Source organism: Dipodomys spectabilis, unplaced genomic scaffold (assembly GCF_019054845.1).
Source record: "Dipodomys spectabilis isolate Male_0828 unplaced genomic scaffold, ASM1905484v1 ptg000175l, whole genome shotgun sequence".
Lineage (NCBI taxonomy): Eukaryota > Metazoa > Chordata > Mammalia > Rodentia > Heteromyidae > Dipodomys > Dipodomys spectabilis.
Genome location: NW_024870852.1, coordinates 8,317,050 through 8,331,955, shown reverse-complemented (window position 1 = coordinate 8,331,955; position 14,906 = coordinate 8,317,050). Strand labels below are relative to the sequence as shown.

At 48.5% G+C, this 14,906-nt stretch overlaps 1 protein-coding gene across 1 annotated transcript; it reads right to left on the bottom strand.

Moving 5' to 3' along the window:
* Positions 1–13,043: 13,043 nt before the first annotated feature.
* Pdyn (prodynorphin) lies at positions 13,044–14,668 on the bottom strand. Its single transcript, XM_042694243.1, has 2 exons — positions 14,540–14,668; positions 13,044–13,634 (listed from the first exon to the last, which is right to left on the bottom strand). Exons 1-2 carry the CDS (start codon positions 14,666–14,668, stop codon positions 13,044–13,046), a joined length of 720 nt encoding a protein of 239 aa, XP_042550177.1.
* Between the last annotated feature and the right edge of the window lie 238 nt (positions 14,669–14,906).

Sequence of the window (14,906 nt, the reverse complement as noted above, 5' to 3'; positions counted from 1 at the left end):
GAATCTTTGTTCATACAAGACTATATATAAAACAGTCTTACACAACATAGTGTATATATACACTAGATTATAAATATATTTATATGTGTGTCATCTCCCCTCTCATCCTTTTTGGGTTTACTTGAGTCTAATACTTTTCACCCTGTAAGACCCCGTTTCAGTGGTTCTCACTCCTACCACAAAGCCTGCCTGAACAGCCTGCTTTGCCATTTTGAACAAGTGTGGTGATTAGCTTTTAACAAGTCTGTGCTCATGAAACACTCTTCTGCATAGGCTTTTCAATCTTGCTTGAGAGCCCTCAGCATTTACAGTTTATTATTTTTACTTTTATTATCATTATTATTTAAAATTTCCCCTAGAGCTTCAGGCAGAACTAGGTAGATAAAATACTTTGGGCCTGTTTTTTTTTTTATCTTCAAATTTAATTTTAAGTGGAAGGGAAAAATGGGAGAGTGCTTGAGTGAACTGAGATTTCTGAAAGCTCACTCTCAGCTCCTATCCAAGAGAGCTACAAGAAAACTTCCTTTATTTCCCCCTTACTCATTTGTAGACAAAGCAACAAAGAATAGGATATTTTAATAGTAAGTACCAACTTAATAGGAAGCACCAAGATCTTATCGCTAAGAATCACTCACTTCTATTCAACAGACTCCCTGGTTCTCTTCTGAAATCCTGGGTTTCTTTTTTTAACCAAGCTGGTGTTGGAACCACAAACCTACCTGGATGGTGGCCAAGTCCCCTGCTGTGTATTGCTCTGTCTCACCACGAGGGGGCGCTCCCAGACCAGGCACTGGCAGCCACCTGCCTCGCTGCTGCCACCTCTGGCGGATGCATCACCGTCTCTGCAGGACCTGTCTGGAAGTTCTCCGAGCCCCAGGAAGGTCCTCCCTGAAGTCCAGCGTAGCTTGGAAGGCTAGAGCAAGGTCACTACAGAAGAACGGGATGTTCCCGGAGACTTTCCAGGATCATGGTAAAACAAGCAGGCCTTCTGGAGGGGGAAGGGGTGAGAGGAAGACACAAGAAGTACATAGAGGACCTACTATGTGCTGGGGCTTTCGTAGAAATCAACTCATTCCCTCTGCAAACACTGAGGGCATGCAGGGAGGAAGGGAGGAAGCGGAGGGTGGAGACCCGTGTTCCACAGCGTGTTGGTTAGCAAAGAAGGAGAGAAGGAGTCTCAGCTGTGGCCTGGCCCAGCTGGACACCAAGAAGGGGAAAGGTGCCGTGAGCACTGGGCTGTTTTGTGGCACCCCAGGACCACGGGTGGAGGGACAGATTTTTTTGGGCAGCCTGGTGAACATGTGGACTCAAAATAATAGAATAGATGCCTTTCTAGAAATAGGGCAGGGGGCCACCATGTCTGCAGGGATGGCTTCCCAATTGTTAGGGTTAGAATCTGCCCCTGCATAGAGCTGGAGATGGTTCTTGGAGTTACCCTCTGTTCTGAGGATCACCTGAGGTCCTTGCTGACCAGCCTAACTCTTTCATTCCTTGCACGTGTATCTCCTAGGACTCCTCTCTTCTAAGAAAAGTCTCCGGTGAAGGTCAGTGTGTGACCTTGGGTGGTTGAGATGAAGTGGTCTAGGCTCTGCGTATGTACACCTGCGCCCAACTGAGCCCAAGAGTTTGTAGTGTAGGAGAGATGTTTTTATATGGAGAAAAGTTCCTTGTAAGTACTTGTCATCTTGTTAATGTTCAATGTAATACAGTAGCTTTAGAAGGAACAAAACTAGCCTAGTGTTTCTTTTCTCCCCCCCCCCCCCTTCTCTCTTGCTAAACCTCAGGCTCGAACTCAGAGTCTGGGCACTGTCCCTGAACCACTTTGTGCTCAAGGCTAGCACTTTACCACTTTAGCCACAGTTCTACGTCTGGCTTTTTCTGAGTAGTTTATTGGAGAAGAGTCTTACAGACTTTCCTGCCCCAGCTGGCTTTGAACCACAAGCCTCAGATCTTAGCCTCCTGAGTAGCTAAGATTATAGACATGAGCCACTAGTGCGTGGCTTCTAGTGTTTCATTCTTACATAACCCTTATTTTTAATTTTTTTTTGGTGGTGGTAGTGGTAACTGGGGGTTGGACTCAGAACCTCTCCTTGATGGTTAGGCAGGTGCTCTACCACTTGAGCCATACCTACAGCCCCTATTTCCCCAGAAAACCTTATTTCTATGCAGTCACTTTTGAAGGGCTTTTGGTTCATGGTCAGTGATTCAGTTAACCTATCCATCCCACTTGCTAACTTACTTAATTAAATGATCTTCAGCATTTTACACGGGACTTAACTCATTTACCGTGTTTAATTTCCTTTGTGCAATACTTTCCTTTCCTGACCTGACAGGTAAAATGTTCCAAAATTAAACCACTCAGGGAAATCTAATTTAAAAACTTAAACAATAGTGACTCTCAAGATCTCTTGAACATGGTGATGTCGTTTCTCAGTTGAACATAAGGAGCTTCACATGCTTCTCCACAGAAGAGTTACAAGTCTAAAATCAATTACACACTATAAATTGGAGTCACAAGGCTAATTTGTTCATGTTGTATGCAAAAAAATCTCTCCAGTGTTATGAATGTTTTAAATAGCAAATACATGATAATATGGATGCCACTTCTAACCCTTTGCAGGGTTAAAAAGCATTTTGCCTTGTGTGGGAACAGTTCTACAACTGAGGGAAATTGGGGGTGAGACCTTCTAGTAGGGGAATAAGAGTTCCATATTGTGACCCCAAACAATGCTCTTCCTCCTAAGAAATAAGACCTCAGAGCCAGGTGCTGGTGGCTCACACCTGTCATCCTAGCTACTCAGGAGGCTGAGATCTGAGGATCATGATTCAAAGCCAGCCTGGGCAGGAAGGTCTGTGAGACTCTCCTCTCCAATTAACCACCAGAAAACCAGAAGTGGTGCTGTGGCTCAAAGTGATAGAGTGCTAGCCTTGAATGAAAAAGCTCAGGGCCAGCACCCAGGCCCTGAGTTCAAGCCCCAGGAAGAAAGGCAGTGCAGGTGGAGAAAGAAAGGCAAGCAGAGGACCTCGTGTTCCTGCGCCCTGGAATAAAGCCAGTATTTCCCATTATCCCTTTCAGGCACATGTGTCCTGTCTGAGATCTGGCTAATGGGACACAGTAGAAATAAGAGGTGGCACTTCCAGAAAGCTTTCTGAAAAGATAGCTGATATGTGTCAGATAGCTGATATGGTGGCTGGACTTGAGGACCAGGGCCCCGCTCCGGGGATAGTGTAGAAGGAGCTAGAAGGATTCTGGGATTCTGGAGACTTCAGAGAGAAGAAAGTCCGTTTCAGATTAGAACTGACAGCTGCCCTTCTCATTTTTTCCTCTTCTCCATCTAGACATGCCCTGTGGCTTGCCTTGACCGGTTGCATATAGCAAAATCAGTATGGGGTGATTTCTGAGCCTGGGCCATGTAGCTTCCACCGCCACCCACTTACAACGCTGACCAGAGATCTCCAGGTCTAGCTGGAGGGTGAGAGTGTCCACTTGGGGGTCCCGGCTGCAGACCCTGGAGCCACAGGACCCTCAGTCCCAGCCCTCGCCAGCTCTGCCTGCAGCTCTAACCCAGGAGCAATCTCAGGAGGCAGTGCTCAGTGCCAACACATGAATGAGACATAAATTGTTGTTTTTAGCCATTGAGTTTTATGGTGGTTTGTTTATGCAGCAAAAGCTAAATAAAACACAGCCCTGAGCTGCCTGGCTCATTTTTCCATGAGAAACTTTGATCTCATTTGAGCCATTATCATTTTAGGTCTTAGGGAAAACAAATCCTGATGCTTGGGTAGACCAGACATTCGATACTCCAGTGTCCAGGGTCAGTCTCTCCGCTGAAAATGGATGCGTGGAGCCCCTTTTAATTGGTTGTCATGACAACAAGGGACTCTATTTCCTCTCAAGAGGTTGATCTAGTGGACAATTAGATTCTGGCCATACCGTTACCTAATTCATCCATCTGATCTGAGACTACAACCCTCCCTTGTGTACACACACACACACACACACACACACACACACACACACACACACACACACACACTCCCCGCCTTGCCCTCTGCTACCAGGAGGTCAAAGCTGGCTTCCTTCCATAATCAACTTATTGCCTAATTGAATTCTGTAGCTGTGTTTTGCCCTGGCTGTCTGCCCAGGCCGTGACTTCCCATAAGATACGGACAGATGTCTTTGAGAAGTCTGCTTCTCTCTCTTTTCTGGGCTATATTATCCTCCAAGTCAAATTAGAAAGAGCATGTGAGCCTTCTCCGGCTCTGAGCCTCAGTTTCCAAATCTGCAGGAAGGAGACTGTGGGCCGACCCCAGGGGGTTGCCAGGAGACTTCTCAGGTTTAGCCTACAAACACTGCCAGTCCAGCTGGGAGGCCCAAGACTGTCTTCTAGAGCCTGAGCAATAAAATCCCTGGGATTGGAGTGGCCCACAGGCCCATGAGCTTGCCACCTCCCTGACCCCACAGAGCCACGGGGACCTTAGACCCCCACAAAGCTCCCACCAGGGGAGGGGGGTACTCTGCCCTCCCTGCTGCTCTTCCTGGAAGCAGAGCTGCCCCACCCCCTCCAGCTCTGTCCTGGCTGGCTCCTCCCACACACACCTCCCACCCCCACCTCTCATCCCAGTTCTGAGGTTAAGTGTCCTCTCCTCAGAGAACCCTTTTTTCCCTGACTACAACTTGGGAAGAGCCAACTCCCCCATCTCATTCATCCCCACCATCAAAAGGGATTAAGAACAACATTGTGAAATAATTTAATAAAGAGTAAAGCACTTCATTGAAAAGTTATAAACACATAAAAACCTGCAAATGAATGTTTATAGCAGCTGTACTTGTGATGGTCAAAACTCAAGCTATCATCCCAGCCCTCCAGAGGCAGAGACAGGAAAATGACAAATTCAAGGCTGGCCTGGACTATATAGTAAGACCTTGTCTTAATAGATGATAGATAGATAGATAGATAGATAGACACATACATACATACATACATACATACATAGATGGATAGATGAAAGAAAGAAAGAAAGAAAGAAAGAGAGAAAGAAAGAAAGAAAAAGAAAATGGGCTAGATATGTAGCTAAAGTCCTGGGTTCAATCCCAATACCACACCACCTCACCAAAAAATAAACAAAACCAAAACAAACCAGCAAATGAACACCAAACAAGATCAAACATGGACACAACCGAGATGACCATGAGTAGGTGGGAGAATTAACTGGGAGCCATCCACCCAGAGTACTATCATTACGCAGGGACAATGACATGAGCGACAGAGCCATGACGAGGTGCCCATTGCTGAGTGAAAGCTGCCATCTGCAGACACTGATTTCAGCCTGGGTACATTCTGGAAAAGGCGCAACCATGGAGACAGCGCGTCGATCCATGCTGCCAGGGACTGGGGGAGGAATGAGCAGGTGGTGAGGCCCGGGCGGGTTTGGGCAGTGAAGGAGCATCCAGTGTGACGAGTGTGGGTCCCCACCGGTGTGGCGGTGGGAAGTGGCAGGTGAGTCCCTGCGCTGAGCACATGGTTGACTTAGAGACCCAGCTGACAGCCCAGAGCCACATTCACTACAAGGTCACAGAATGTGACTTCCTCTGCTGAGGCCCGGCCCAGCCTTGCCTCTGGGACCCCAGAGGGAGGAGGCCCTTGCCAAAGCTCAAAGCCAAAGGCTCTATTTAATGCTGGAGAGTTGATTGCAGAATCTCCTTTTCTCTAGACTAGGATGCCTGGTATTACTGCTTCTTCCCTCTTCCTTCCCTTCCTTCCTCCCTGCCCCCCCCACCTCGCTTACTCTCTCTCTCTCTCTCTCTCTCTCTCTCTCTCTCTCTCTCTCTCTCTCTCTTTCTCTCTCTCTCTCTCTCTTCTTTCTTTCCAGGGCTTGAACTCAAGGCCTGGACACTGTCCCTTAGCTTTTTCACTCAAAACTAGTACTTCACCACTTCCAGATTTTTGGTGTTTCACTGGAGATAAGAGTCTCACTGACTTTTCTTCCCCGGGCCAGCTTTGAACCATGATCCTCAGATCTCACCTCCTGAGTATATAGACGTGAGATTATAGACATGCGCTGCTAGCAGTGCCTGGCTCATTTGAATTGTTTCTTGAATTCATCATTCTGCCATTTTTATGGAGGGTATAGTGACCAGAGGATTAAGTTCCTTTCTTCAATCAACTTATTCACAGAAATCTTTAAAGAGAGTCAGTCACATTAGGGGACAGATGTTAACTGAAGTGAAATAGCCCCAGCCGTGGGGATTGGCAGACTGCTCGTGGGGTCTGAGTTTGAGAAACACATGAAACCCCAGGCCACTGTCAGCAATAACTGGTTGGGATTCTGGAGCCTTTGTAAGCCAATTGGTTGAAATACAGTTACCACAGGGTAATCTGAAGCAACAGACGCATTAACAATAATAATGTAAGCATGTGATAATGTCAGTTCACTCCGTAGGAAAGTGGTCATGTGATTATCCAGGACTATCAAAAGTGCTAAGTTATTAATTTTGACACCAGAGCAGAGTCACACCATGGGACCAGCTCAGTCTCTGCCCAATCACGAAATGCTTAAGGAAATCGTGGCATATCCCAGTTTTGAGCTCTTAGAATTGTACAGATTTTTAAGATACTTTTAAAGAGTGTGCTAAAAATGCTTAAGGTGTAATGTTAAACCAGACAAGTAAATCATTCAGTGTTCAGAGACAAGGAGCAAAACCACCAGCGGAAGAGCTATGTTAAGACATTCATCACAACTATGTCTGAGAGGGAAGACCCAGCAAGACATTTGTTAGCTTTATTGGAGGTTTATGTATCAATATTTATGCCTTACCTTGGCTCCCCACCACCACCACTAAAAAAAAAAAACAAAACAAAACCTGATTCAGTACATCTGTCCAAATGTTACTTCTTGGCTTGAAATCTTCTTGCTTGCCTTGTTTCGGATATGAAGTTCATACATTACAACACAGCCTGCAGGTCTAGTGTGATCAAGCTCGCTTTGTGTCTCTGAGAGGCTTCTTAGAGCCTTCTCTGCACCACACCAGCATTCTGCTACACCTCCTCAGGTCATGGCACCAAAGTCACTTCCTCCCAGAGCCCTCAGCCCCCACTAGGCCAGGCCTCCCCTTCCCACACCGGCAGCTGTTTGTTCCATGGGGCTACACGCACTTGCACCCCTAGCGCCTTGGCCCAAGCTAGGGCTCAGCAAGCGTTCATCATCTGGCCCCTGGCTGTTGATTAATTTTACATGAACATTCGTAATGCTTTCCTGGACTTTTCCAACGTTCTCAAATGGGCCAGAGACATCGTAATCTGTCACATCAAAAAGGAAATCAAATAGGAATTTTCCCTAGGGCACTAAAAAGAACAATTTGATTTGCAAAAATCTGATTTATGCACTTTCCAATTATACATCTTGTATGTAAAGCAAGTCTCAATTTGGAGTGCTCACTCCCAAAGCTCAAACCCAGAGGCCTCGTTTCCCGAGGCCGAGATGGCGTGGGGAGGTAGGGGCGGCAGGAGGCCTCTGCGAACCAGCAGTGGATTTCTGCAGCGTGACTTCCCCAGTGCCACACCCATCTGAGAGCTCTCCCTTGCCCGGTAGAAGCCCATTCGAGAACCATGGGTCTTGATGCCAGATAACGACCCTCATGGACTGCCAGCATTGCACCAGGGCTCCAAGTCAACATCCTTCCCAGATCCCAGCAGCTGGGCAACAAGAGTGGCAGTTGTTCAGAGCAGGACACCTTGAGGGATGGGATGGATGGGGGACCTAGGCCACCTGGGCCTGTCTGCTTCTACAGCCTCCCTTATCCTTCTTTCCTTCCTGGACCTTTGTATCTTCTATATCTTCCGCCCTCATTTATACTGCATTCTTCTTCTCAACACATGGAACCCACTCATTTGCCCCTTTACAGGTACAATTCTCCCACTTAGAAAATGAGCCCCATTGTATTGCAATAAGATGTACAAGTCGTTATGATGAAAAATGAACTTTACAACTTTGGCTGGAGGTGGAGGGGGGGGGGGTTGGAGATGGGAAGGGATGAGAAGGGGAAACAAAGGAGGAGGCAACAATGCTTGATAAGAAATGTACTCGTTACCTTGCCCATGTAATTGTAACCCCTCTGTATGGTATTTTCACAATAGAAAGAAAGAAAGAAAGAAAGAAAGAAAGAAAGAAAGAAAGAAAGAAAGAAAGAAAGAATGAGCCTCATGCAGAAAGGCTTTCCTTAGGCACTTCTGAATTGCCTGCTCTTTGCCCAGTGCCAGATACATAACAGGTGCTCAATAAATAGATGAATTCAGTTGGGGGAGGGCACTGACCCTGCTTAGGTAGCAATTGTGGGCCAGCCACTGTCACTATGTCTTCTCACTGATCACCCTCTAATCACCAGGTAGAGATCCACTACCTCATCTGGGGACCAGAAAACTAAGGCCCATTTCCTTCAGTCAGCATCTATGTACCTAATTATCTGCCCACGTATCTCTATCTATCTATCTATCTATCTATCTATCTATCTATCTATCTATCTATCTATCTATCTATCTATCTATTATCTATCTATCTATCTATCCTGTATCAAACTATCATCTGTTTTGGTGGTACTGGGGTTTAGACTATGGGCCTTGTCCTTGCTAGGCAGGCAGTCGGTTACTTGAACCATGTTCCCAGTGGGTTTTATTTTCCTTCCTGTTTTTGTTTTGTTGGTACTGGATCTTAACTCAGAAGGACCTAGATATTCTCCCTTAGTTTTTTCACTCAAGGCTGGTGCTCTACCACTGAGCTACACAACTCCACTTCCAGCTTTTGCTTGTTAATGGGAGATAGGAGTCTCATAGAATTTTCAGCCCAGGATTGAAGCTCGATCCTCAAATCTCAGCCTCTTGAGTAGCTAGGATTACAGGCATGAGCCACCAGTGCTGGGCTCTAGTTTGCTTTTTTTTTTGGGGGGGGGTGCTGGTCCTGGGGTTTGAACTCAGGGCCTTGGTGCTGTCCCTGACATTTCATGCTCAAGGCTAGCACTCTCCCACTTGAGCTACAGCTTCACTTCTGGCCTTGGTGGGTAATTAGAGATAAGAGTTTCATGGACTTTTCTGACTGTACTGGCTTTGAACCATGATCCTCAGATCTCAGCTTCCTAAGTATCTAGGATTACAGGTATGAACCTCAAGTACCTGGCTCTAGTTTGTTTTTTGAGATAGAATCTTGCACTAACTTTGTCCAGGCTGGCATCTCTGAAGGTACCTCCTGAGTAGCTGGTATTATAGGCATCACACACACACACACACACACACACACACACACACACACTACTCAACTGGGTCCTGTTATCATTTATGATGGATATAGATTAGATAGGATGATGTATCAGCTCTTAAAAGGACAAAGATCTTACAATATTACCAACAGCATGTTATGGAGGGAAAATAAATCCTGGAGAGGTCTCAGCCCCTTCTATGGCTGGTTAGCAGAGTTGGGACCACATTTAGACCTTCAGGCTCTGGGCTGTCAATGGAGTCCATGCATTGCATGATACTACCAGTATCCCAAAGCACCCAGCTTCCAGCCCTGGGGAGGGTCCTGCAGGAGCCTGGAGCTGCCAGGAGAACTTGAGAGGAAGATGAGGCTTGTGTTCAGAAGGCATACTTCCTGCCAAAGGTGATGAAGGAGCTTAGGACCCCAGGAGATCAAGATGAATGGGCTTGACTCTAGTTAGACAGAGACAAGACAAAGCGTGCAGGAGCGTGCCATGGATGGGAATTTACATACCGGAGGAGTAATTATAACCCTTTGTTACAAACCTCCCTGGCTAATGGGAGGTGCCGCAGAGTCAGAGCACGAATCAAGAACGCCCAGATGATATCTATTAGGGAACCATCATTCCTGACATTGTTGGAGGGATTTTTCTTGTCCTCACTCTGGGGCCTTTAATTAGCAGACAATCCTCCATCTCTGGGTTGGTCCCTGTGAAGGGGTTGGAGCTGAAGGGCGCCAGGCACCCTAGGATGGGGTGTGGGGGTGTGGAGGGGTGGGTAAGGACTACAATTGAGATCTCAGGATTCATAATGATTGTCATGATCATTATGATAGGACTTTTCTGGCCAGTGATGGCGTATGGGGTTGTCATGGAAACAGCGCACTTATTAGTGACATGCTTTTTCAAGGTTTCCTGGGAGCTGGAATTCTTAGCCGATGGACGCTGCCTGCCCTGCGATCCTCGCATCGCAGCCTGGGCAACAGGGACAAAGGAACAAGGCTCTGGAAGACTTGCGGTGCTTTCATTCCTCTTCTACCTCTGTCCCACTCTGTCTCCACAGTTCATGAAGATGATCTGTGGAGGCCTCTGGGGTGTGGACAAGTTCTATGTTGTCATCTGAGTGGTGGTCCCACAGGGTGTGTGTGTGTGTGTGTGTGTGTGTGTGTGTGAAGACTTGCTGAACTTCATGCTTTAGATAAGGACACATTATAGCATGTATACTCTAGCCCTATGAAAATAGTTGTTTAGGGCTGGGAAGGTGGCTCAGGGGTAGAGCGCTTGCCTTGCATGCAGGAGGCCCTGGGTTCGATTCCTCAGAACCACATAGGCAGAAAAAGCCGGAAGTGGCACTGTGGCTCAAGTGGTAGAGCGCTAGCCTTGAGCTGAAGAGATGAGGGACAGCACTCAGGCCCAGAGTTCAGGCCCCACGGCTGGCAAAAATAAATAAATAAAATAAAAGAAAGAAAGAAAAAGAAGAAAAAGTCTTGTTTTTTCCTTTCTTTTCCCTCCCTCTCTCCCTCCCTCCCTCCCTGCCTCCCTTTCTTCCTCCTTCCTTTCTTCCCTTCTATCTTCCTTTCTTCTTCCTTTCTCTTTTTTCTCTCTCTCCCTCCCTCCCTATCCCTCCCTTTTTCCTTCCCTCTCCCTTCCTTTCCCTCCCTCCCTTCCTTCCCTCTCTCTCCTTCCCTCCCTCTCTCTCCCTCCCCCTTTCCTCCTCCCTCCCCCTCTCTCCCTCTTTTTCCCTCCTCCTCTCCTTCCCTCTCTCTCCCTCCCTCTCCCTCTTTCTCTCTTTGTTCTGGTACTAGGCTTGAACCCAGGGTCTGGGTGCTGTCTTTAAGCTTATTCACTCAAAGCTGGCACTCTACCACTTGAGCCATACCTCTACTTCCAACTCTTTGGTGATTCTTTGGAGATGAGAGTCTCATGGACTTTCCTGCCCAGGCTGGCTTTGAACCACAATCCTCAGATAAGTCTCCTGAGTAGCTAGGATTACAGACATGAACTACTAGCACCCAGCCACACTTCCTTTTCTAACATGACCTGTGTGTGTGTGTGTGTGTCTGTGTGAATGATGACCATATGTGTGTATATAAAATGCATGTTTGTGGGTGGATATAGATATTCATCTTCTAGCACTCTTTTATGCAAAAGGTCTTTTCTCTCCAGGGATCGAGGCTTATGTATATGCACACATATGTGAGCACATGCACGCGCATGCGCACGCACACACACATACATACATACATATAAGCAGCATCTTTTATTTATTGTACTGTAGAAGCAGGAAGTTACACAAGTTTATTAGGGACTAAGCAAATTCCAAGTAAATTAGATAAATGTTTTGGGTTTTTTTTTCTTTAAAGCACACAAAGTAACTCTTAAGTCACTAATACATTTCAGAACACCACATGAGACCTGGGGGCTGTGCTCAAAGGGGTGGGCTCAAAGCATCCATTTTCTTTCCCATCCAGCCCCATCTCCTAGATCTACACACCCAAATATAGTGTCTGAGGATGGGAGGGGGAAGAGGGGGGGGGGCAAACCCAGGCATCAAGAGGTCTTTGCCTGTAATTCTGGAATATTTGAAGAACTTCATTTGGCCTCAGACACTCCATCATTTCATTCATCTTCCTGGTTTTACTTGGAGACGTGAAGATGAAGGAATCACCATGAGGGTTGAGGGGCCTTTCTTCCTTTCTAGCTGTTGCTTTTGGATTCCCTTACCCAATGCCCAGGGCATATGCTGGGCCAGATGGCTCGGGCTCCTGGCAGTCAACTCTGCTGCTTGAGAGCATGCTTGTACTTAACCTCATCAACTGCACTGGGTTTCAGTTCATCGTGGGGTAGAAGTGAGATACCGATCAGTTTAATTAGTTTAATGAGGGCTGTGGGAACTGGTCCACATTTTGAATTTGTTGCACAGAACAAATTGGTCTGACTGTGCCTTACGTATTTCAGCCTTCAGAAGGGAAAGAGCTCGCTCTCTCCCTCCCTTCTTCCCTCCTCGCCTCCCTGATCACCTAGGAAGGGTCTTTCTCTCGCAGCCTCTGAAGAAGGTGGGTGCTGTCCAGGGTGCTGTCCAGGGTGCTGTCCAGGGTACTGACAAACCAACGGTCAGGGGCTCTGCACTTCCTTTGGATTGCTTAAAACTTTGGCAACGCAGAGGGTCCAGACTGGGTATTTAAGCCACAAGAAAGCCTGGACTCTCATCAGAATTCCTGCTCAATAAAAGGCAGTGTTTATGCTTTTTTTTACCTAACAGGTAGTTTCAAAGTGGGATGCCAGGGAGATCTTTAGGAGTTTCAGGGGGGAGGCCATGTTTGGATGTCTCTGTGTTTTCTGCCTTGCTTTTCGGTTCTGTTCTGTGTATGTTTGTCTTCTGGGACATTTGTTTGCTATCTGCATGGGGAAGGCTCGGTTTTCTCTTGAGAAGGACAGGATCAGTATAGCTTTGGAGATCATAGATGTGCAGGTACCAAGAACACATCCCTGGCTTCCTGGAGTTGGGGATGGAGGGACACAGGGGCAGAGTGAAGGAACAGCGAGCAAAAGCTTCCGGCAGTAGTTTAGAAACCTAGGAATCAGAGCCAAGCAGTGGGCCTGTTGGCAGGGGTCCCCATCGCTGGTCCCAGAGGAATGCTAGGCCCTGAGGCCAAAGAAAGGGGGCTGGGCGTGGATGGTCTGCGGCCAATGCTGGACTGCGCGTGGGGTGGGGACAGGGCACACACAGCGGGATGAGGGAGAGGGTCTTGTGAGAGGCTCCTGACTCAACTCCATCGTGGCAGGAAGGGGGCGCTTACGCTTCAAAGAGCTCTTGGGAGTAGGCGCTGGGGTCCTCCTGAGACCGAGTCACCACCTTGAACTGGCGCCTGAGGAAACCGCCATAGCGCTTCTGGTTGTCCCATTTCAGCTTGGGACGGATACGCCTTAAGAAGCCCCCGTAGCGCTTGTACAGATCCTCGTGGCCCACCCCGTCCCCTTCTCCGTCCCCCTTCCCAGCCACCTCTGAGCTCCTCTTGGGGTATTTGCGCAAAAACCCCCCATAGCGTTTGACCTGCTCCTTGGCGGGCTCCTCTCCAAAATCAAGCGCGCCATTGCCCGGCAGGGCTTCCTCCATCCGCTCGGGACCCTCACCCTCCCCAAGCCCCTCCCAGAGACTTCTGAGACTCTCCTTTGCTGGGGTGCTGGGGAGATCTCTGCTTTTCTCCAGCTCCTTCAGGAAGGGGCTCAGGAGCCGGGCCAGCTGGCTGTAATCTTCTTCCAACGCTGCCTTGCTCTGCAAACCATCATCACCTCGCAGCCCACGGGCAGAAGAGGACAGAAAACCCTGGCACCTGCTCCACTCCTCGGAGGGCCACAGAGAGGTCTGACATTCCAAGGAGCAAATCTGCAAAAGACCCAGACACCACAGTGGGTAATGTCACCTGCCTCAAAAGAAAAATCTCAAAACACAGGCATTGCCCTGCTGTCCCTGACCGGCCCCTCTTCCAATGTCTGGGCAAATCAAAATAGGCCACCCTGGCTAAGCCTCTGGCTACCCATTTGGAGGCTCTCCAGGGTACATAAAGGTGGGCAACTTGGTGCCAGTGTGTCAGATGAGAAAACACACTTGGAGCCACTTTCAACGTTCACAGGGCTACAGGTGGCCATGCTAAAACTTCTCAGTGAGGATGCTGCTAAGACCTCATACACAGAGGCTGGGCAGTGCAAACGGCAGGAAGGTTTTGTGTGAGGGGCACAGGAGGGCTCGTCAGGCCAGGGTGGAGAGGATGCAACTACAGTGATGATAGCATCAGGACAGTACTGAGGCTTGAACCCTGGCTGTCCAATGCGTGAGTTCTCTTGTCCAACCTCCCAGCTGCACATCCCAGCTAAGAGACTCCAAGACCTCGGGGAGGGGCTGTCAACAGATCATGAAAGTTAGGGGTGACAACTCTCCAGGAGGGTGACTAGGTAGGGGTGGGGCATCAACCCCAGAGTGAGAACCCTGGGAAAATGGTTACAGAGCAACTGACTGCAAAGCCGGCACCTCATGAACAACACCCTGTTGCCAGGCATCCGGCTCCCTGGAAACCTAAGTTGGTCCTGGCTGAAGGAAGCCCATGGTGACAAGGACTGGGGCACAGATTGGAGCTAGAAAACACCTGGTAGCCAGCTGCCCACCGGGCAGGACAAGCCTTGCAGGGGTGGTATGAGTTCAGGTCAGGTACCGCTGGCCCAACACATGAGCTCTCCCCTCTGGGCTCCATATAAGCAGGACCGGGGCCCAGAAGTGCCTTGCTTGGAACCTACCAGGGGGTTGATGGGGTTGGCGTCTTGGGTCTTCACCGCACATAGGGAGCAGGAGGACAGACAATCCTCTGTGGCCACGGTGGGGAACATGAGGAGACAGGCCGCCATTGCCAGCCCCTGCCACATCATTCTGCCTCCTTTCCTGCCGAGAGGGAGAAGGACAAAGCTGTGAGATCTGGTTGTGCTCTGAGAGGCAAGTCCTGGACTGCCACAGCCACCTCTCACTCGTGTCCAGAGCACTGCAAGGTAAGCATCCTCCTTTCCATTGGAGAGAGTCCAGGGAATGGAGGCTCAGGGAATGAGAGGGAGGCCAAAGCGGAGGATCAAGGAAGGATCGGCAAGGGCAAGGTGCCTTCTGGGAGCTTCA